At 42.9% G+C, this 25,269-nt stretch overlaps 1 protein-coding gene across 3 annotated transcripts in view; it reads left to right on the forward strand.

The window, feature by feature from the left end:
- The window catches only part of LOC120547882 (inositol polyphosphate-5-phosphatase A), a 182,723-nt gene that overhangs the window by 89,825 nt on the left and 67,629 nt on the right, over positions 1–25,269 (forward strand). For all 3 annotated transcript variants that reach the window (XR_005637113.1, XM_039783660.1, XM_039783659.1), the window contains exons 5-6: positions 16,122–16,185; positions 18,735–18,838. Coding sequence is in view for 2 of the 3 variants with exons in the window: in XM_039783660.1 (XP_039639594.1) it covers positions 16,122–16,185; positions 18,735–18,838 (168 nt within the window). In the remaining variant the exon portion in view is untranslated. The remainder of the gene's footprint in view (positions 1–16,121; positions 16,186–18,734; positions 18,839–25,269) is intronic.

A 25,269-nucleotide genomic window follows, 5' to 3' on the forward strand; every position in this document is an offset into this window, starting at 1 on the left:
TCGATATTGCAAAGATATTGTAGGGTTGACAATTATTGCTTTCCCAAAAATATTTACACAATGAGGTTTGTGATAAATAATCATCAGTAATGTGGATATAATAATTAAGTGGGTAAAGGCAAATAATAGAACAGCTGGAACAGTCTGGTAGGTTCAGAAGATGACATCACTTTACTGTAATGCTAAAGCTCGTAAAACCAGGAAAAGACAACTCTTAAGCCATTTACGATATTACAATATCCAAAATCTAAGACGATATGTAGTCACATGTCACGATATCGATATACAATCGATATATTGCCCGGGCCTACTCACGGCAATCATGGTGGTAACTCTTATCAGCCTCCATGTATTAAGGCAGTAATATGTTCTTGCATGCTCTCATCTTCATCTCTTACTTTTATTTCTTGTTGTTCTCCACTCTGAGCTGTCAGGAGCTTTAGAAATGATTTATGGAAACAGGTACACATCATGAAATCAGACAGTGATGGCTTGGTGGCAAAGTCAAAACAGAACTCAAGTCTATGCCTGTCCTTGAGCCAATGGCCTACCAGTGTTTACCCTAAAACAGCCCAAAGGTCCCCGAGCAGATTGAAAGTGGGTGGGATTGTTTGTGGGGTCGTCATTTGATTGCATTACCTACACCTGGATGCCGCGAGGTTGGAGCCATCTTGACAATGAAGGCTAAACAACAACAACAAAACCGCTTCTATCTCTTGGCTGGCAACTCCCCATGACTGATATCAAGATGTCTTCAATACACGTAATGGACTTGGCAAGGCCCGAGGTGGCTGGGCTTGGGCCTTCTACTCCACTCTGTCATCCAATCACCTTATTCTAATGCTATTGCATTGTTTAGTCAACCAGCCGTCCATTTACATCAACCCATAACCACACAGTCACACCACCGAGGCACTTAATAGAATTAGCAGGCATTGTGCAGCACATTTTAAACACATAGACCATTTGAAACACACACACACACACACACACAGACACACACACTCAGTCACTCAACCTCCCTCCCTGGGCTGATGATCCCCGCTTGCTGTCACAGTAATGGCATCACAAGTTCTCCATGCTACGCCTGCCTTTCCTCTGTAAACTGTCATAACTCTATACTCTGCCCACCATGGGCAGTTTATTCACTTTAAATGTGTAGCCAATATTGTTGTCATGTTTATGTTATGTACTACATATTAATAGCTCATGAAGCACATTTGTTGCATTATTAAATCATTCTTCACTCGCTCCTCATTAGAAAATAGGAAGCCGAAGCTCTCGACTGAAACAGCCGGTTAATTATAGGGCTCATAATTTCCTAATCTGATTTTGGGGAATGTTTGCCAGTCTGTTGGGCTAGCCAGCATATAAATAGACAAACAAAAATGAAACTGTCCCATGGCTGGGGATTTACAGTCATATGCCCTCTCTTGCCCGTGACTTAATGCATTATTTTGCCATCTTTTCAAACAAATGAGTCTCATATGCTTCCCCTCTTGTGATTAACACAGAGCAATTTCATTCAAATAACTCCAAAATTATCTTAAGGCCTCATTTTCTAATGTTATTAGATTTTGCATGTGTAAGTTTATTTGGAATGAGTCATCTGTAGGGTCAGGGGAAATGAGCAATCCCTTTGTCCCCTAGCCGCCACCCCCTGTTAAACTATTACCTATAAAAACAGCCGTACACTTCCAGTGAGAGGGTGTGTCCTGCCCGGTGTAATAACAAGGGCCTTCCTCCTTGTCCCATTCCTCGGCCGATTGATTTTTGTTAGGAAAATTAATGCAGTCGCTGGAAGGTTCTGGAGGTCAGAGGTAGACGGGCTTCAGCAGATGAGGGGCGGTGCTGTGCAAACGGAAAGGCAGCACGCCGCCGCGGGACCTCCAGAGTCTGCCTGATGAAACTTACTGTGGGTTTGTTCGAGGGCGGAGCACGCGATAGCTTTTGATGTATTGTCTCTGTGCTGTTTTACGCACACACCGAAATGCATCTGCTATGATTGACCAAGCAAATATGTATGCCCATTTATTGACTATACTCACTCGCCCCAGTGTTGCTTTGTTGCCCTTGTTTTATGTTGTACGTTCTTCTGTGTGTTGTCTTAATGGCAGAGAAACACTTACACTTTTAGGTAAAAGGGCAATTCATTTAAAACTTCACTTTAGAACATACTGTACCCAAGTGGTGCCTTGAGAGTTATGAAGCAAAGCATAACCCTATTTTAGTGAGTAATGCTTTCCAAGTGGGAACCAATCTAACACAAAGGGTGACCCAGTCAACAGGCTCCCTGCACAAGTTCAAGCCACAATGGCACCCTGTGTGCACCATGCTGTAGCTAATTTCCAGCTCATTAAAAAGCCCTCTAATTAGATTGGATGTTATGCTCTTTCTGTTAAATTCAAGCACTCAATTTTAACTGCCTAATTACATTTCTGAGAAGAGAAAAAAACACACTTTCAAAGCACTCTTTTGCCAACTGGAAATGAAGCATTCCTCAGAATGCTGAGCTGCAGAGAACTGGAGGTTCTCATGTCTGTTTAGTTACTCTGTATCTGTATCTTTGAGAGTTGAGGAGCATAAATCAGTGAAATTAGCTTATTTGTTGATATTAATAGAGGGATTTCAGCTGATGTAGCATTCTTTCTGGTGGCCTCATTGGAAGTCCAAAGTTTTTGGGCAAAAATAGGTTTCAACAGCTGATTGACTGTCCTCCCAAATAGGATGCATGCCTATTCCCAACTTAGTTTGGGCAAAATGTATAGTGAAATGTGTAGTTGAATAGAAATGCTGCACTTAATTTTTGGAATGGAGTCATGATTTATGTTGTTGGTACCACTTGTGCTTGTGTCAAACTGTCCGCTGTAAAAAAAACAACAACAAAAAACTCTTTGATTTTGTATTATTTGGGAACAATTACCAAAAAAAGAAAATCTCATGAGGGAGACAGAAACTACGCACTATAGTTTTAACAGCAAAACACTTGCTAAACCAGACAGTACACAAACAGTAATACAATAAAAGTATAAGCTATTTACCAAAACGTTAATGCAAGGGATTTTGTACGACTACAGTACATGTCTGATCCTTCTGTAAAAACAGTTTCAACTTGGGTTTGAAATGATCCTGTTTGTGACTCATCTTGAGTTCTGGTGGAAAGGAGTTCCACATATTGATTCACAGAACATTTATAAGCATTCTGTCCAGAAGAAGTTTTAAAGGTCCAACGTGTGGGAATTTCTCCCATCTAGCGTTGAAATCATACATCGCAGTCAACTCTCTCGCGCCACGCAGTTCAAAGTAGCCTACGTATTACAGCTACGGCAGCCTTCACGCTTCAAAAAGCCGGTCTCTTGCTAGTTTCAATATCCTTTTTCTTTTTCTGGGCGAAGAAGAAGACTCAAGTTCCTGAAATTTGGATTTTGAATACGCGTGGTCCTCCATGTTTCCTTCTTCAAACTTGCCGGGGGCCGGGAAGCTACGATACCCATTAGCAACATTAGCAGCAACCTGTGAGTTTATCATGTGACAGCGAAAACACAAAAGGCGGAGCAGTATGTCCTGTACGTCCCTTACCGGCTAACGTATTTCAAGATGGCGCATGAATATGGAGAGTCTGGCCCAGTTCATGCGAATGCAAACGTAAAATATCAAAAGGAATGCTTGGAATTGATGGTGGTGGTAAATATTCATGAAAAAGGACCAGCTTAACACCGATTTTGATAATGAACAACTAAACACGTTACACAATGGGCCTTTAAGAATAGCACTTTCACATAGAAGCATTGCTATAGCATTATTATGTAATTCACCTGCTACACCTCTCCTCAACAATATGTAGCCTACAGGTCAAAGGGGTAAGAAAGTTGTCTGCTGAAGCTTGGTCGTAAATGTTTTTGCCCTTGCTCGTGCACGGCCACTGCTCTGCTAAAGCTTCCTGGTGGCACCTGCAAAGCCAAAGTCATGTCTCAGATTGAGTCTGACTTGATCTCAGATGTGACAGATGCACTGTACATTGTGTATTCTTCTCTACTGACATGTGACCTAATGATATACAATACAGTACCACCTGGTCATCTGGCGAGCACCCAAAGGGGCGACCCAGGAGCCTTGTTGCGGACCTGCATGGGCCCCTCCAAATCCTCTTTTCCTCCCACATTTCTGTGGGGTGTGATATTTACAGGAGAGCAGACGTGGGTTTGCTGCCACTCTTGCCCCTGGCACAGGACCTCTGCTCCCTCACATCTTAAAGCTGTCTTTTAAGAGGGGCCACGGGAGAGGCCGGATGCTGCGATTGTAGGGATAAAAAAAGAAACATCTGCGTAAGAAAAGTCCTCCGTTGTTCGCCCTTTTTTTTAAAATTTATTATTATAATAATACAATAAGAGGGAAAAAACCCCATGACATAATTTCTTGTTATCTAAGAAGCTGAGGCTGCATTTACATTTGCTTTTCATGCAGCGTCCATGTGCTCTTAGGGCGATGCACTGGAGTATAACTAAGCTAGCATGGAGGATATCCAACCATTTAAATCAAGCCTCTGGGAATTTTACATAACACATCATTGGCGAGCATTGGTTTTTACATAAAGACAAAGAAGGCCACAAAGAGCCACCGGACGGGCGTCTTAGCCTGAGACGAGCCGCTGCGTGTGTTTTTGCAGACTCCTCTAAAGCTTCACGGTCCTGTGGTCACTGTTGTGCTCCGAGAACGCCTCTGCTCATACCCAGACAGAACACAGACAGAAAGCTGCTTATTTTTTTTATTTTTTTTTTTATTCATCCAGGGGGAAAAAATGATTTTCTGAACGCAACCTCAAAACTGAACCCTGTCCTCTTATGGGGTGACGTCTCAGCTTGATCTTCAGAGGCGCGCTCTCGAGCCTCGGGCCCCATGGAAATACTGTAAGACCGCCATCGATTGTCCCTGTGGCGCGGGAAGCCGTCATATATTATAGAGGTTTCACAAGACGGCTCATGATCTAGACGATGTTGCCTTCATTTAGGAAGAGTTGTGTTTGTACTAAGGGAGGAGGAAGGGCTCTTGATACAGAGATATGAGGACCTTCCTGATAAATTCTTCTCACAAGTCACAAAGTAATGCCACTAAGATGCAGCAAACTAATATATTTCATGATGGGGCTCTGCAATTGAGCTGTATCTCACTGGGCAGCCAAGGATGCCACTTTGTCATTACAAGGCCACATGAGCGAGCCACAAGGCAGCGTGGGACAGGGACAGAATCAAAGCCGCCTCTGGACAGAAGCTGACTGATTACTTTCCCAGCTGACATCACGGCTCTGACAGCCAGTGTCCTTAGGGAGAGTTGAGTTGGCCTAATACTCACGATTTGACATCGAAAGTTGCTTATGTCACTGGTCACTTTGCCCCAGATGTTGACAGGTGTGTGTGCACACGTGCGTCACCTCTACAAATGCTTTCAAATGTTTAAAAAAAGTGGCCATTAAAGGCAAGTAAACAAGTTATGCATGTACAATAAAAAACTTTTTAATCTTCTTCACAGTCTTCATTCAACCACAGCGATCAGTTAAAATGATATTGCTTCCATTCTCCTTTTCAGCCTGTATGATCCTAATTTAATCAGTTCTTTCACAAATGAGGCCACATGAATAGGCGCAATATTAAATCAGATAATAATATAGATTGATGAACAGTCCATGACAACATTAGCGGCCTTTCCAAAATGCAGACATGGAAAAAAAAAAAATAGAAAAGAAAATCAATGAGCTCAAAGACCTGTCATTTGCATGGGCCTCTTCCCCTAATGGGAATACTTTTACAGGCGGGGAATTACAAGTTGAAATATTCTTTTTGATTATTGGACATCCATAGCCAAATATGATTTACATTAATGAGCATAAGTATATTAAAGGCATTTTATCCCCCAGCATCCGAAACAATTGAATAATGGCTCTGGCAACCAGGCAGAGGCCGGAGAAAACAGAGAGGAGGTAATGTCACTTTAATTACTAATGGCTACCTCAATTGTTCAGACTTTGATTTTTCATCTTTAGGGAACAATCTCATGAGGCAAATATTCATCATCTCCATATCCCCTTTTAAACCGATGATTTTGTCAAGCCCAGACAGCATAGTTCTTTAAAGAAAAAGCAGTTATTTACCATTCTGCCCTCTAAGATTAACGGTTTATTTGGAGATTGCTTTCAAAAAGATTCTTTTTCCTGTGAAGAAAGAAGAAAGGTCTTTTCAGGCCCAATTGCAGATGTCTAATACACTTAGGCTTGAGAAGTTGACCTTGTTAGCGGGGACAGACATTGTAAAATTCCCCTTTAGAACCATAATTGTCCTACATATTGCTCTTCACTCTTGTGTCATTGAATGGATGTTTCATTCTGTTTTAGTACTAGTTGTGCTCGTGGCTTGATTAAATTGTGCACTGCCGGGGTTTTTTTTGACCTGAGCTTTATTATGAAGTTACAGTACAATCCTAACATAGCTGTGTGTAAATCACGGGTGACCTTAAAGTGCTCTGCTTGCTTTATTAAACTGCTCTAGTCAACAGCAGTTCACCAGAGCCAGATGCATAGCAGAGTACTCCCTGACGTCGTTGCATTCAAGGTCCCAATGACCCCTTAAGTCAATGACAATGTGTTGTTAAGTATTTCTGAGTTAAAATGAGGTAACCTCAAGAAACTGCAACATGTCGAAGATGGTCCAAAATAAGCATACCATACTGTAGATATTCTATGTCTAGCCTAGGGGCAATCTTAAAAATGTGGCAAAATTGGCTCAAGGTAAAAGAGGTACTCGGGTGATTTAGGATCGCTTTTCCATAAACTTAGAAGGACTCACAAGAGACAGATTTAAAACAGAACGGACGAAATAGAAGCAGCGCAGGCCAAAATATTCTGGCTTTTTGTCTCTGGTGTTGGTCATGGTCCAGACACACAAGATCCTACGCTTCCCGTAATGCAACTCAAAAGCATCTTTCACCAGATCCTCCCTGCTTCTTCCAAACTCCACGCCTCCAGTTTGCAATGCACGCATTGTAAATGTTTAAGTCTCACACCCAAGCAGAGACAACCCTGATGACATCATCTTTAGCCATTGTCTGCTTTTGAGCCTGCAGTTCAAACGTCAGTTGCACCTGTGTCCAGCTGCAAGCAAAAAGCCCTCGCCATGGCTTCATTTCATTCATTTTCACTATGAATTTACCGACTGTTCTGCCATGCAAAGGACAGTTTGCCCAGCCTCCTTAAGAGGTCAACAGCAGCACAGGCCCCACAGGTGTAATCCCATTTACTTTGATCCTGTTTTTTTATGTCCTCGTTAAAAGCTGCTGAAGTAGCAACATGGTATTAGTAAATACGCAGCTGGAATATATATGAGCATTAATCATTCTCCGTAGTGGACAGGTCCACTGCTACCTCACTGGAAATTGAGGACTGTGCAGAAATGATGCATTGAATTGAATTTCGATTGTTATCCATTAATTACGACTGGAGTTAGAAGCATCCAGCATGTATTACATCGATATGCGCCCCACCACATTTCTGTCTTATTGCTTTATCAGAAGACATTTATTCAAACCACCCTCTCTGAAAATAAAAACGAGGTGCTATTACTGTACGTATCCAACATTTTTAACAAAGTTATCAAACTCTTCCATCTGGATTACGCCGAAGAAGCCAATGATGTGGTCTAAAGCAACAAAAAAAAAAAAGCCCAGGCATTATAAAGAAGCTCTTTTAAAGTCTGAGTCATATTATGTATACGCGTTTTTATTTTTTTTGTTGAATGTCATTGCTGTGATGGTTTTATTGCTTTAGACCCCTCTGCCGGGCAGGTTAGAGGAGCGACTGCACGACTGATGAGCATGGCAGGAAATTGGCAGATGGAAGCATCCATTTCACCGCTAATTAGGGGGTCCAGAAGCCCGCCGACTGACAGGGTTCAACTGGGCAATGTAGTGCCTGCCAGCTCCCATCCCGTGCGCTTTATAAAACGCTCTTTAATTCCCCGGCACAATATCATTAACTTTGTAAGTGGATGAACACAATGGACAAGCAATTTAATTAACTTCTACCATTGAATGTTGGAGGGGAGACTAAACGAAATTAATGCACAATATTTCCCAGGGAGGCAGCCAACCTTGGGAGTGGGTCTGGATTGTTGGCAGGTCAGGCGCTGCCGTGGCTTTGGCCAATTATGCCTTGTTTAGACCCATCCATAATATTTTCCTCAAAAGAAAATAAAATCAGTGGTTTTGAGATCAATCACAGGCGCATGTCGCTCTGCATTCTGGGAGATTTTAGAATAATGAAGTGGAAGCCCGGAAACACAGTCTACAGAGCTGAAATACAGGTATCCTATCACTGATTCATACAGCGGTGTGGGTTTACTTGAAATAGACAATCAATAAATGGATAGATGGAGATTGGGTTTGGGAAATACTGTATATAGCAAATACAGTGGTTTCTGATTGTGGATCTTGGGATGGCAATGTCAGCGGCTCCATCATTTTGGTCCAGATTAAAATATTTGAACAACTGTTGGGTGGATTGCCATGGAACTTTGTGCAGACTCTCATGGTCCCCAGAGGTTGAATCCTAATGACTTTGATATTCCCCTAACTTTTTCTATAATCCCACCATGAGTCTTACATTTTTTTTTTTTTTTTTTTTTTTTTGAAATGCCTCAGCAAGTATTTAAAGGATTGCTATTATATTCTGTACATACATTCAAAATATTTGGTGATGTTCACTTATTCAGTGAAATATCTCTAAATTTACAAGACGGATTGGCACCATGTTTGGTACGGAAAGTCATGGTCCCCAGAAAGATGAATCCCAACGATTTTGGTTGTCCCCCGGGCTTTCCTCTAGCGCCACCAGCAGGTTGACATTTGTGCTTTAGGTTGAAATGCCTCCATTCATCAACAGGTCAACATTTAAATTTGTCAAATACTTTTATACGTTATAATTTTTTATCTATCTAACATTATTATCTATTTGGTTTTCTGTACAATACCTATTACAGCCTTGTAGAGCTGCTAGCGTTGCCATAGACTCTTACTTAGTCTCTTAGTTGGTTTTGTCAGCATATGTTATAGATGCAAACACTATTACTGTCTTAAGAAGAGCCTCATCCAACCATATTTTGATGATACAGGTCAGTATTATCCACTGTAGCCACAATACCCGTCAAACTGAGGCTCAGGTGGTCTGGATCTGCTTTTTCTGTTTTAATAGTAAGGGATCAATACTAGTCCTGCTTTCCCATGTAAACCAATTTTCTTGCAAGGTTTGCTCATAAAGGTCCCTAGTGGGACAGTGGAAGAGCATTAAGGGAGAGTAAGCTTAACTTAAATCTTAATTACTGTGAAATAAACAAGTACATTTAAGTTGACATGTTTCCTTTTAGTATTTGAACTGTCTAATTTCCTCTCTCTGTCCCTTACCTATGCCCCCACCCCCCACCCAACCACCCACCCCAGAGACAAGGGCTCCTTCAGGACGTGACGGATGGCTCCAACACTCGGGGCCGCTTTCAAATCACAGGAAGTGACAGAGGAAGTTTTAATGAGAGTTTTGTCTGTGTATCCAGGCAGGCCTTCCAGGCAGCCGATGAATAATACACACTGTGGCTCAATACTCTGAATACTCAATCAATGGCACTGGGAGAGGGCCTTGGCAAACACATTTGGCAGCCCTTGGTGGGCGGTGGGCTCAAGAGGGGTAGAAAATACTAAGGCTTCTCCTTCTGTATCTCCGAGCGGAAAAAAATCAAGCCATCTCTATTGATGCTGCTCACTTTTGTGCCGTGGTGTTTTCCTTGCTGTGGATGACAAACAGGCTGTTTGTGCAGTAGCTGAGATTTGTGCAGAGAGGCTCCTGTGAAGGTGCTCTTTTAGCCCCAGATCCTGCATATCAATGGGGCCCTTGCTGGGACATAGAGGGCTACTCTTGAAACACATATGTGGATTCTTACATTCAGTAGCTGTCAGACTCGGAGCACATAGCAAGCTGTTCTATTGTGTGCTGAACCTTTACACTTTGTTTTGGAGGATGTTTAGAATGTAGCCATGTATGAATGCTGGTCCTTAGTGACTAATGAGGATGTTATGTAGCCATTAGTCAGAGCTTATGTCGCTGCCTCCTTCCCTTAGCTGTTTTGACATAACATGTGTTTGTGATATATCGCAACACCATTTCTTCATGACAGCATATCTGATTGACCTTTTCGATAGGACTGCGCGTGCGTGCCTGCGTGTGTACATTTGTGAGTTGTTTTTCGCGGTGATGTGTCTATGTGCAGGTTTATGTCGGAAGTGTGGCATCACTCGGGGTTTGACAGATGAGGGGACTCCAGGGATGTCTGAGCAATGAGATATAAACTGGAAAACAGCCCATTTTGTCTCTGCTGTCTAGAGGGTGAAATGCCACAGAAAAACCCTGAGGAGATATTTCTGTGAGGTGGCCCGTAGCCAGAACACTGAGATAACCCTGACCACGGCGCAAGTACTGTATCACTTTAAAGGAAGTGCTGTTAATAGGTCATTTTTGTATTATTACAACTGGTCTTATTTTCATTGTTCTGTCTGTACTACGAAAACCGTATTTACCAAGTTCATGTTTGAGATCTCGGAATATGTGTCAACATTGCGTAAAGGGAATACAGGCAGACAATCAAACAGGTTGTAAATACAGCTTTGCCAGACCTGCCTCCACAGCGCTGCAGAGGAGGGTCTGGCTAGTCCACACAGCATTCCGGGATGGGAGAAAAACATGCTCTGGTTTATTGGCATTTCTTTAAACCAATCACAATCGTCTCGGGCGGCACTAAGCGCCGGACAGATCCCCGGTGCCTCTGCAAAAGAGCTTCGGGAAGGAACTTGTTTTACATGTGTACGTTCAAAAGCTGTTTTTAGTCGTGCAACAGAAAACTCCGATTGGACAGATAGTCTAGCTAGCTGTCTGGATTTACCCTGCAGAGATCTGAGGAGCAGTTAACCATAGTCCTCAGAAATCCACCGCAGTTTAGAATTCCAGCACATAGAAAGCGCATATCCAGCCGAAAAGCGCGTGATCCGACAGAATTCCCGGCGGCAACGGAGCAATCTCGGAAGTGGAACGTCGTGGATGTAGACCATATCAGCTCAAACATACACACAGTCTTCCTGTACAATGAAGGATTATAACCAACATTTCAGATGCTCTCAGATTCATTTCTTTTCTCCAGATAAAGTGGTTTAGATAATGTGGGTTAGCTGGGGACTTGTTAACAACCTGTCTTACTGCTTCCTGTACTTGAACACTTGAGTACTTTTACTGCTCCTACTTATTGTCTCCATGCAGTCATGTTCCCAGTCCAATCGTATTATTATGGCTAGGGATGAACTCTACAACTACAGAAACAAGACCCGAGTTTTAATAAACCATAATCATGCCTAAATGTTGACAAAGCAGTACCAGTTCCAAATGAGACCGAATGAATTTCAACTAGAGCTGCAAAGATTAATCAATTAATTGTAAGCTATGAAATTAATCACCGGTTAGTGTGATAATCTGTTTGAGTAATTGTTTATGAAAAAAGTACAAATTCTCTGACTCCAGCTTCTTAAATGTAAATATTTTCTAGTTTTTTTCACTCCTCTGTGACAGTACACTTAATATCTTCTTGGGTTGTGGACAAACCATAACATTTGAGGACATTTTCTCAACATTTTATCAACCAAACAACTAATCGATTAAATCGAGAAAATAATCGGCAGATTCATCGACAATGAAAATATTATTAGCAAAAAAAACTAACTACTATGGCCTCTAATATCTTATGCTGACACGTTTTGGTCTAAAGAAATAAAAATAAAGCCTTCATCACAGGACCACAACGAGAATTAGGGCCGGGTATCATTCAAACATTTTCGATAACCATACCAGGATTTCGATACCGGTTCCTGAACGATACTTTTTTTCAATACAAATTCTATAACATTCATTTTAACAGAAAGGATTTACAATATTACAACATTAGGGCACAAATCTTTTCATGAATTTTTCAGCTCCTACTCCTGTGCGTAACGTGGAGTTATTCCTGCGTGTCTCTACGATGTGTAACGTTAGACAGCCAATCACAAACATTATTAGATCTTGGTAGAAGCATGCTGCGTGCTTATTGGCTCCCTGCCGCTGATGAGATTTACTCCTAAGGTATTGAAATTGGGGATTGAATGACGAGGCATTTTACGATACTCTGTACTACAGAGGCAATTCGGACGGTGCCTAAAAAGTATTCTATTCGGTACCCAGCCCTACTGAGAATGGCCGATCACTTGCAGGTGTGAAGGGGGGATACTAACTTGTGTTCGTACAATGAACAATAGTTCCTATTGTAATATATAATATCCTAATGAAAACAATCGTGTCTGGCCACACACACCAACATCTTTTGAGTAAGCATCGTTAAAGTTCTTTATGAGCGTATCATCTATTTTCGTATTAAAATCCCTTATTGGATGCACAGGCTCATGGCTTTGCTCCACAAAGCCATGAGCCTGCACTTTGCTGCGTGTCTGGGGGACAGCAGAACATTACCCTCGGAAGTTGTACAGCGACACTGTGATGACACTGGAGTGTGTATGTGTCAGCTCTCCCGGGACTAGCCACTCTCCCTTAGCACAGATTGGAGGTGAGACCTTGAAGAGAAATTATTACTTTTATGTTTGCTTTATGGCTCATTTTTCACATTAAACGCAGAAAATCTATTCAGAGGTCACAGAATTCCTGCTTCTCGTCGTCGGCCGGAACTAATTTTTGCAGCCCTCGGTATCGATAAAGCATTCAGCGGAGCAAAGTATGCAGGCTATGTACTGCAGCTCTCAAGTCTCTATTTTCCACCAGCCAGTCTATTGGGACTTGTTCAGCCTGTATCTGCTGGGGTTTTGGAAATGTCAACTACGCACTTGTATGAACACACACACACACACACACACACACACACACACTCACACACACCGAGCACAGTGTGTTAGTGTGGCCCTATCTGTGAGCGCCGTTGCTAATACAACTCGTGATAAGAGATAGCATTGCCAGAGCGAGTCATAAAACCCCAGCTTTTATGGCGCGGTTATTGTCTTTCTGTCTACAATTATGGTGATTACTCATTTCCACCGCCCCACACCACACACACACACACACACACACACACACACACACACACACACACACGGCCCTCATGGTGCACTTAATAGACTGCATTTTACTAATGGAAAATTAAGTAGCAGTCGTGGCAGTGGGGTTTATAAATATGTAAAATATACTTTTAATTATTTCAAGTGAATCTGGCAGCTAATCAATAAAGAGGGACGTGACAAACATACGCTTGACACAGGCCATTGTAAAGCTACTGGTAAAAGATAAGCATGGCCTGTCAGCGCAGTCCAGCCCTAATGAATATTTTGAGCCTGTCATGCAAGGAGACAAATGGATTAATTGCGCCCTGCTAATATAATAGCTTCTTCATGAAGAGTGCAGGAGGGAGGGAGGCAGAGGAGAGGAGAAGGAGCCCAGCAGCTGCTAGCTTCCGAACCCCGATGTCAAATAAATATTTATTAGGGTTGAGGGTTAAGTAGACCTTTGCGATTACACGCATAGCCACTTAAGCATAGTTGTTTATCATTTATTTGAGAATTGATTCATGCCGATTTGTTTGATGTCATATTAAGTTTTTGGTTGCTGGCATTGAGGGCCTGTAGAGAGAGACAGTGGCTGTTTGGAGTCACATCTTTTATTTCTGAAGGTCTTTCATCTTTTTTATAATTCTTTATTTTTTTGCAGACCGTAGTTGTTGAAGACTCCCTGCAGTCATTAATCGGGGTTTGGGGGGTCAAGTACAAAAGTTCTTTAAATCAGTGCGCGTACTCCTTGGGGCTGCAACGGATGATTATTTTCAAGTAAGTATATAATATACATAAGTATTTTTTTTTATTGATGAATCATTTGGTTTTGAGAAAAGTCAGTCAATAGTGTCCATCACAATTTCACAGAGCCCAAAGGTGAAACATTTAGCTTTTGGTTGTCAAAGATATTCAATTTACAATACTATACTATACTATACTATACCAGAGAACAGCAGAAAATCCTCATCCATATGAAGATTTTCTGCTATTCTCTGTCAGAATTATTTTTTTAAGATTCACAGCTGCTCTAATATGATAGAGCAGCTGTGAATCTAAAAAAAAATATTATATAAAATATATTCATCCATTACCATTAATCAGTTATTAGGATTTTTGTCTATTCATTTTCTGTCGATCAACTAATCAATTATTCGACTAATCGTTTCAGCAGTAGTACTTTGACTCTCCAGAGAAATTGCCGTTCTTCCATTTCATTTCCAATAATGCCAAATATATCATTTTATCGCCATCATTTCCCGTGTGTCATATTTCAAAATAGTCATTTTCACTTGACCTGCCCACCGAAATATTTACACAAACAGCAGCAGTTAGCGTGGTGGCACCATTTTGACAAATGGCACGGTTTTCCCTCCCTCGGCCGGTTCTCTCCGATCCATCTCTGTCTCCTAGTCTGTCGTTGGCACTTTAAGGTGAAAGAGAACATAAAGACAAGTGAGCACATATGTGCGTGGGGGGGGGCCTTCCTGGAAGCCGTCCTCTCTCGCGATGGGAGGCTGTAACCTTGAGTCCTGCTTTCGCCCAAACGCCTTCCCCTCTCATACTCGCGAACCCCACCTCCCTCTTCCCTCTTTTTCCTCTGTCCTCCGTCAGAGCAGGAGAAGGAATGAGGGGGCTCAGGTCACCAGCCGCTGTTCTCATCAATTAAATGTGCGACAGTGTTTTCAGTCGGCTGAACTTATATGTCAAGGAGATGGGCAGGACCTCATGTTTGTGCTTTTGACAAATCAGCAAATGTTTAATCTCAAGATGTGCCCGGCGCTCATAAATAATGCAGAGGGCCGGCGGGCCGGGCCCAGACTCTTCCCCCAGCGTGCCGGAGAGAGGCGTCTGCACCCGGCTTCAATAGGAAAACACAGGAAAACCCTCCAGATTAAATCCTTCTTCACGCCTCGGGCCTTTTTTTTTTTTTCTTCTACAGATGTCTCCTCCTTTTGATCACACCCCTCTAAGCCCACTTCGTCGCTCCTCCTTTCTTTTACCGTACCTGAGTCTTACCTCCCGTTGTCCCCTACCTTGCATCTTCACTGTATTCTGTCTATCTTTGTCTTTTGCCATTTTCCCTCTCTTATGGTTTAATTAGGTCGCTCTGGTCTTTGTAGTAAAAGTCACTCACCACCCTCTGTCTCTCTCTTCGAGGGCAGAAACGAGACTCCGAATTATCCCGAGCCAAAGGTCTGCTATCTCAACGACACAGGGGATTGAGCTTGAGCTTTGCCTCCATTTGCCCTAAATGTAAAGAGGGCAACAGAAAGCAGTGTAGCGGACTGTGAACCGCATCAAATCCCCCCCCCACCCCCTCTGCACGACTCTCACTTCTTCCCACAGACTTGGATTGGCTCGTCCACCGACTGGGAAAGTTCTCCTGATTGTTCACAGGGAAAATTAAGATTTTAAGCCTATTGAAGTCGATCTTTGCTCATTCAAAAGTCCATCTGAATGTGTCCTTTTGAAAGCTCAAATTGTTGACTCGCCACATTAGAAGACTCTTTGCCAGAGAATGGGGTGTGCAGAGACAGCACCGAGTGTACTGTACCGAGAGCACGTTGCACCTGTTGTTGTGTAGTTGATGGTGTGTAGTGTTTGGGGCTCCCCATTGAGCGGAGCTGTGGGAAGTGTGCTGTGGAGTGTGTTGAAGAGTGAGGCTCTGTACTTTTTAAGCCCAGTTAATTAGTCAAGCATTCTCACATCGGGTCAATCCTTTGCACACTCGACACTGTGAAAGGGCTACGAGAAGGCTTCTTGGAAACCACAGAGCTAATGGGATGAATTGTAGCTCTTGAACAGTTTGGATAATTTGGCAAAAAATGGTGTGAAATATGTGGTTTTATTCCACCAGTGATGTGGGGAATCCTCGTCTGTGAAGTGGCAAATCTTGACCGAAACCAGATCCAGTAAAAATAAATAAATAAATAACGAAATCCTTTTTTCTCTTGCAGGCTCTCGGAAGTTTCTACTTTATCCACGACTCTTTGAAAAACGTCCACCAGTTTGATTTCAAAGGTGAGTAGCGCCCTCCTCCTCCTCCCCTCCAACCCACTTCCACATACTGTACATCACCACCACCACCACCACCGTGTCGAAGTGAAATCCTCACACCGTGGCCCCTCATCCCACCCCTGCGTATCGCACCCAACCATTTGCAGGCTATTCCCGCTTCCATCAAAAAAAAAGCAGCGAGCTAAGATTGGCTTTGAGGATAATGTAAAGGGAGGGAGGGGGGACAGAATGGTAATGCTTATTAATATTAGGATTTAATTCATAAGATTTCGGGCCTACAGTAATGGTGTGTGGCGGGTTATTGGACAGTTACGGCGCTCTCATCAGGCTGCGGTGTCAGAGGGCCCCGGGGTCCGGCGGCCGCGCTAATTAAAGAAGGGCTATAGATGTGGAGGCGCCTCGCTTCCTATTAGACCCAAGTCAGCATAAGCACCAGTTACTCCAGTGAAGGACAGGGCGAAGGCAGGGGAGGGGTCAAGAGGGGAGAGGACCACTCTCCCCATGTACACACACACACACACACACACACACACACACACTTTGAAGGTTTGATTTCAAGTCCGAATTACATAAACTACTGTACATTCTGTGTGGCTTTGTGCCTCTTGTCATAGGCCTTTTTCCCAGCAGACATCTTGACTTGTGATAGCAGGAAAAGCAGCGGCGTAACTGATAATTAGCTCCGTTCTATTCAAGTGTCCCAGTAAGCTGTGACGGTGAACCAGCATGCACAATACCGGGTAGCTGAAGCCGAAGCAGCTAAGTGGAATTCAGCCATCGTTCATGTTATTGTGTACACCTGTGCTGTTCCTGCTGTGACACGTCTTTTCATAAGCTGGCCTTTGCACACGACTCAACTGAAGAACAACAATTGATCAGATTTATTTGATATTGCGATCCTGTTGTTGATGTTGTCATGTTCTGGTTTTGGATCACAACAATGTATTGGTACACCCCCAAACTGACACCAGTTCTCCCTTTACACTGGTTTAGTCAAATCCCTCTTGGCAGCAATGCTTGCACATGAGATACTTTGTGGCCACATTATTTATATGTTCACAAATCACAGATGACCAACACATGCGTTAGAAGACTAACATAGATCACACAACACAGTGTTTCCTCTATGTTGATTTGACCGTGGCGGCCCCCCCACGGCAACATTTCTGCCCCCCACGGTATCAGAAATAGGGCTGCATTGTTAGAGTGCAGGTCGGAGAATAGAGCGGTCACTCGGCAGAAAAAGGGAGAAAGGAAAGAGAGGCGCTGTCCGGATGATAAGCCAGTTGAGATTGTGTGTTTGTACCTCCTTGAGAACTGTAAGTCGTATAACTTATGTTGTCAGTTCATTTAAGCCTGGTCTTGCAAATTTTAGTTAACTGGTGATTTTCATTGTTTGTGTTCTTCACCTGCTAGCTAAATTGCACGTGGCTGTTGATTCGATATAATGACGATTGTTGAACGCCCTCGCTCACGTTTGTATTTGAGGTGCATTATTTACATGCTAGTAGTAGTTACACTGCATTAAGATAATGTAATTAATAGTGGGTTTATTGTTATTTGCTACAGAATGCTTAGCCTATATGTCAAGATCAAAGTTGGCCTATATAGCAACTCAAAAAATACAGTTCAATCACTGTGTTCGGACCTGCCCCCACTGCTAAAAAAACAAATCCTAAAGGAAACACTGCAACACCCTCCTGATTGGGCTAAGGAAGTACCTGCACATTATGAACCCTTTAACCTCAGGAATACCAACAGAGGACAGATCCACCTTCCAGGGCAGCCAGACGTGCAATAGGTGTTGTCTATACTGTACATTAGGGCTGGGCAAATATCGATATTATATCGACATTGTGTTATGAAACTAGATATGGTATAGATTTCGGATATCGTAATATGACATAAGCGTTGTCTTTTCTTGGTTTTAAAGGCTACATTACAGTGAAGTGATGATTTTCTGAACTTACCAGACTGTTGTAACTGTTCTATTATTTGCCTTTACTCACTTGATTACTTATCTGCAATCTCATTGTGTGAATATTTAGTGAAAGCACCAATTGTCAACCCTACAATATCGGCCCAATATCGACTTTGATGTAGTTGGTCAAGAATATCTGATCTTCTCCATGTGGCCCAGCCCAACTGTACCAAGTCAAAAGGAAGAGTAGGTGGTATGCCCAGTTATTTCATCTTTTATGTTATAGTAAATACCGAGGGATCTGGATGTTCAGAGTCATTGTTCACAAACTTCAGCAGTCCTTCTTTATTTGACCGGTGTTGTGACCTCTCCAGCTGAATACGGATCTTCTTCATTCTGACCAGCAGGTGGTGCAGTTGTCTGAGGAAGCCAAAGTTGCTCTGGCTTTGAGTGAGCTCTAATTGTATCAGGAGATTCAGACTCACACACGTGGGGCTCTCCAAACCTGCCTAATGAACTTGCCATGTTTGTAACCAGTCTTTCTGCCTTTTCCTTGCTCCGTTTCTCCACTTCCTCCCCCTCTCCCCTCTCTTTCTACCTCCGTCCGTTTTCCTCTCCATCTCCACTTTAGCCAAGAAATTCAAGAAGGTTGTAGGGAAGGAAACCTACTCAGAGACACTAGAAGGCACGCCCTCGCTGGAGAAGGAGAAGTTTCCACAGGACTACTTTCCTGAGGTGGGTAATGTAATAAGCACACTTGACTGACTGATGGTGCTTTCTGCTCTGACAGCTGACAGATATCACAGTAAGGGGGGGGGGGGGAGGAGATGTGTCATGACACATGAGCACACAGCTCTTTCGCATTGTATGCAGTATGCAGGTTTAATAAAGCTGGAAAAAATATTCATCAAATGAATTTTGATTTATTTTTCCTCAAACAAGATTGCAAAAGAAACCTTCTGATATATCTGAACCACTGAGTCTTGTTCTGCCAAACTTCAGATAATAATTTATACAAAAAAGAGATTTCTTTTCCCTGCTTTTTTAATGGCTTTTTCTAAAGCCATTTCATTTTATATGTATCTCTTTGTTTTTTTTGTTTTTTTCTGCTTCAAGAAAATCCAGCGGACACATGGCTGATTTGAAGACAAATCGGTCCAAAACATTAAAATGGTGAAAAACGGAGAAAGTCCTCGTTTGTGTCTGCCGCGTCCCGCCTTGCGATTCTCCGCTCACTCCGCTGTGTTGGGTTTCCTGGTTTCCGGCGTGGTGCGTTATCAGAGGGGAGCTGAGCATGGCTGTGCTGATATAGTAATAAAGAGCACGACCGCCCGTGTGTCATCCCCGCACTCCCCACTCATCTGTCAACCATGCTCCGACGACCGCCTCCGCAAATATATGCAAAACAGATGGATACGGCCCCCTTCACACACTTCCCCCCAATTTCCGTCTCTTTCACACACTGCAGGACTCCCCACCCCGAGCCGCCCTAGACATACTCACAAACATATGCATTCAGACACACACACACACACACACACACACACACACACACACACACACACACACACACACACACACACACACACACACACAAACATCTTCATGTCTCAGGTTTGCCACTTTCCCTTTCCAGAGATGATCTAAAACCAATTACACTGATTGAGGCGCAGCGCCATTTAAAATGATTACAGCAAAAGTATTGTTCTGCGTTTAACAGGACAAGCAAAGCAAACCACAAAACAAACCTGGCATGGCACAGCGCGAGAGGGATGAGGGGAGTGATGTAGAGAGAAAGGAGGTGGGAGGGGAGGGGGGCCAGATGAGAAAAGTTTTGCCCGGTGATTAATGCCTCTTTCCCGGCTGGGATATGAATCTGGGATGATGCTCCAGAGAGCAGCACTCCAGATAATGTTAGCCCATTTAAAAAGAGCAGATTTGTGTAGTCTATCAGGGTCGCAGAGTATTTTTTATTTTTTTATTTTTTTCTCTCCTGCCTCCCTCCCTCCCTCCCTCCCTCCCTCCCTCCTCCGGCCCCTCCGTAGTGAGAAATTGGTTGTTATCATAGATCACAGATACTGCTCAAACCTCTTATGAAAGATGAATTAATTTCACTAATGCTTTAATGCAAAGCTCTCAGGAGGGAGGCAGACTGGTGATAACCCCTGCCTCGTCCCCGCTTCCTCCGCTAGTGATTTATGCCCTCTTTTAGTAGATGAAACCGCCTAGATTTGCCATCCATCTGCAGCTTTGAGGAATCCTATTACACGGGGATCTTGGACCGAACAGAACGCCACACAGGGTCCCAAACCAGTTGCCTGAGTCCCAGCGCTCCGTTCCGGGTCATGCAGCCTTAGATGTGTGGGGTAATTATGGTAACAAACATGGGAAGATACCCCCAACCGAATGATTTTGAAGTTAACAACAAAGAGCAAAGACAGGTATCTTGTTTACATGCTCGTAACTAATTCTCAATGGGAGAAAAATTAGAAGGAAAAAGAGATGCGTGTTTGAAATTCATCCGGTTCGTCAGACAGAATCCTCTGAGGAAGGTTAGAGAGTGACAGCAGACAGCTCAGGCGGCCGCTGGGAGACTGATGTGTGTGTGTTTCTCTGCTTGTGTCTTCCCTTTACAGTCCCCCATTAATAAAGTGTCACCGAGCTGATGACATCATGGCGGGAGGGCTTGGTGTTCGTTTGTGTTTGTATAACCGAGAAACCAATTGTCATTTAGTACATTTCACTGCACTTGAGTGGTGGAGTGCTGGATTGGACACATGAAACGCGCCCATATTTGGAAATCCTCACACAGTACTGTACTGTATGGCTGCAACTATTGTTTTTTTTTTTTATTACCGATTAAACTGCAAATTATTTAGGAGATTAATTGACCACATTTTCCCAGAACCCAAGGTCTTCAAATTTGTAATTTAGTCCATCTACCAGCCAATGTTTGGCACTTTTTACTTGAAAAGCAAACAAATACTTGATTATTAAAAATAGTTGCAGATTCTGTTTCTGTCTGTTGACTCATTTTGATTCATTTACTAATTGTTTTGGCTGCAGTGCAGAGGGTGAAAACTAATGTCCAACCAGTGTGGAAAGAGAGAAGAAATTAAAAGTCTTTTTCTTTCTGAATTAAATGACTTAACGCTTGGGGGGGGGGGGGGGTATCCATTGTCATTGAACCTAGATCACGCTTTCTAATTCAGCTTTCTAAAAGTGGCTCAAACTCAAATGTCATCAAATAAAATATTGGGTAAAATCACTTACATTCACACTTCCTTTTACTGCCCTTTTCGGGCTCCTACGGTAGTTTGATTCTGATTTAAGTGACAACCCCTCCGTATGCAAAACATCCGTTCTTTCCGTAATCCCACTCTGAGTTATAGCTGTAAGTGGAGGAGAGAGAAGCCGGGACATTAATTGAAATGCTGAATAAGAAGGAAGTGGACAAAATCGCGGGCGCATTTCTTTTGAAAGGTCGCCGTGATGGATTTGGACGGCTTGTCGTTTCCCGTTGTTCCGTCAATCTCTCCACCTCCCCAGTGGGCATTAATATATTTATCTTATTTGGCGCAGTCATACATGCCTCCAAAAGCCCATTGCATCATAAGGATTTGTCATTGCCTTATATAAATAAAGTATACGACCCAGACCTTAATGTGCCCTTGCTATTGATTGTTTTACACAGCCGTTGGAAGAAAGAGGAAAAAAAAAGAGAAGGGAAGGGAAGGCAATAGCGGACAGGCTGTAGATCAACATCGATATGAGTTTGTATTTGTTGTTTGGCACCATGAGCGTGTCCATAAAAGCATTGACTTTTCATACCCTTTTAGTGCCCTCTGTAGTAAGCTCTGATACAGGGCTGTGATTACTTTCAAGTTCTGCCCCCCGATGAAAGTTAACTTCCCTCATGTTTTTCTCCTTTGATTTAAAACGCAGTACGTGATGATCCACAGACGCGATGCGAACGTTAAGGAGATGAAGTCATTTAAACTGGCATTGCTTGTAAAATGCTCTCTGCATTTATCACCAGACAAGACACCTGTGACACAGATGCTGTTCTCCGTGACAGGCGTGATCCACGAGACTGCAAAGAGCTCATAAATGAGGGGATAATGTTGGAATCAAAGCTAGATGAAGGCTTTGCACACTCATTTTTTTTTTTTGTTTGTATACAGAAGGATCAGGAAAACTATATTGATTTACCACTGAACTCTACTGCAAAAATCCAATCTGGGCTGTTTAAATCCATCGTTTTTCTTTCATCGCCTTGAATTTACCATATGAATTCTTAAAGCACTTGGCATTCCTACATTGTGTTTACTGCGATATTTGAGTGGTGACAGTGACAAGAGACTGCTCTCTGCACATGTGCTGCATCTTTATACACACACACACACACACACACACACACACACACACACACACACACACACACACACACACACACGTGCTCTTCGGCCATATAAACCCCTCTCTTATTTGATGCCCCTCCTAGATGATGGAATAAAGATAAATGTGACTGTCTACCGGCGCTCAAATCAATCAGCGTTTGTGTGTATTACTTATTACTCACAGTGCATTTCTGTCACAGGGCTTTTGTTCCCCCCCCACCCCCCCCTGCCCTGCACTCCCCTCTATCATACCCCCCCTCCAAACATCACCCCGCCATAATATTATTTATGGGGGTCGGACTTTGAGCAGAAATATAAGAAAGGTCAAAGAATCGGGATGGACCGGGAAACGGTGGCATGAGGATTTTTTTCTTCGAAAAGGGCTTGTGTGTGTGTGTGTGTGTGTGTGTGTGTGTGTGTGTGTGTGTGTGTGTGTGTGTGTGTGTGTGTGTGTGTGTCACGTCTGACATTTAATAGAGCGTAATTTTCCATTGGTCACAATTGGGGAGTTTTATGTAGTGGTTTCCCGTTTCCAGTGAATCTGATGGTCCTACTTTCCTCCATCACCCCATCTTGTCTGTCTGTCTCTCCGTCTGTCTCATTCTCATCCCGTGTGTGTGTGTGTGTGTGTGTGTGTGTGTGTGTGTGTGTGTGTGTGTGTGTTGCGGTCAGCCCTTATATGCATTGCCCGACACCTCCTGGATGTGACCCGCTGTGTAGCCGCCGTTCATCACTGTCATGGGCGGAGACGCCATCGCTGACCTGTGGACGGTCAGCCAATGTCACCCCGAGCCTTGTGACCTTTTACCGTCGCCCTCTGACTCCCACCCCTGGTCCCCTCTCCCTGACTCCCACCCCTCGTCCCCTCTCACTGACTCTATATAGCCCCCCCAAACCTGATATACGATATGATTACATGTCACCTCTCCGTTTCATCCAAATATGTCTTCTGTTCGAAATTACTGTGACATAGTAAAGCAAAGAATACATTGGCTAAATGCATCTGTTTTTAAGAAGATGTTTTCTTGTGCGTGTGTGTGTGTGGAGGGGGGAGGGAGGGGGGGATGATGATGATGATGATGATGATGTTTCAGCAGGAGATTAAATGGGGCTGGACAGCATCTGTGTCATCATCTCTGCTCCAATATCAGCTGCAGCAACCAAATCATGATGTCATCATGTCAACCGAGAGAGAGAGAGAGAGAGAGAGAGAGAGAGAGAGAGACTCTTCTTCTACACTTTGATTGATTGTGTTAGATAATCATCTTAACTGGACTCCCATTACAAAATAAAAGCACTTAAATTGGGTAAAATAGACAGCAGAGTGTATTTTTCTTTTTTTACTTTCTGAAATGCAGATACTTGTTCCACTTGACTGGGATGATCGTGTGTGTGTGTGTGTGTGTGTGCATGTGTGTGTTGTGCCATGTTTATAAGCAAGCGATGAAGCAGGGGGTCAATCAGTCATACGTGGAGGAAATGGGGCAATCTGGGGCCGGGTGTCAAGGAAGTGATGGATTTTAATGCTGCGATTGTAGTTAATGGCTCTTTAAATTAAATCGAGATTAAACGTCTCTGGCTGCAGTCAGAGCTTGTATGGGCACTGAGCATCAAGCTTCTCCCCCCCCTCCCCCCTCACACCCCCACCACCCAAACACTTTCTTTTCATCTTGCCCCTCCTCATCCTCCCCTCTCTCAGACTTTCTTTACTCAACTTTGCATCAACAGACGCATTCAGTACATCACACGTATGGATTTTCTATGCAATATAGTGAATTTGTAATTGAATGAACATGTACATAAACACATGAATGCAATTGCTCAATACTCATTGCTTGTGTTTATCTTTCCAATATACACTGATTCAGTTTGTTTCAAAAAAATAAATAATATTTTAAGTGTAAGGTCAATGTGTTCTGCCGCACCGTGGCACTCAAATCTAATTCCATTTGCTCCTTTCAAAGTCCCAATATTGGGACAGCGAGTTATAATTGGGCCCATACATCCTGCCCGAGACAGTATGGATTAATTCAAGTATGCTAATGTAATTCAATTTGATACAGTTAATCTTGTACTAATGCAGATTGAAGGATGTGAGGTGCAATCAAATACCTCTTAGCCTTATAATTTGCATCTGAGTTTTTTTAAATAAAATTAGTCAATTTGTAATTATGTGACCTGGCCCATAATTAGTTTATTCATCACTGCAGTTAACTCCCCATTAGGAGTATCAGAGAGAGATCGGCAGAAAAAGGAGAGGGGCTGAGGGAAAGCAACTTATTTATCTATTCAGAAGGAGAACACTCGCAACATCAATTTGTCTCATTTAATAACCAGCTCCATGGCGAATCATGTGCTGTTTGAGAAAGGTCTTTGGACTTGTGATTGGATAATTAAGTCAAGGCTGGTGGGATCTGATCAAACAGCTGCATACTGGAGGTCTATATTGAGTTGAATGCTCTGTATGTTTTCTATAGCTCTCACCTGCAGGCTGTACTGTGGGCTCTGTGTAGAAGCCTTTCATTTAAACACCTCTCTGCGTTATTTATCAGACATCTTGCAAAGGAACTGACGAGACATTTGAAGCTAACTTTCAAAGTGTTTGAAGAAAGTGAATACATTTTTTTCTGCTGGATTTAAACAAATAAATGTCCTGTCTACATAGTATCACTGGTGGAAAATATCTAAGTATATTTTGTGCTTTACATTTTGACATACTTGTACTTAACTTGAGTATTTCCATTTTAAGCTCCTTTACTCATTTTT

This window comes from Perca fluviatilis, chromosome 19 (assembly GCF_010015445.1).
Source record: "Perca fluviatilis chromosome 19, GENO_Pfluv_1.0, whole genome shotgun sequence".
NCBI lineage: Eukaryota > Metazoa > Chordata > Actinopteri > Perciformes > Percidae > Perca > Perca fluviatilis.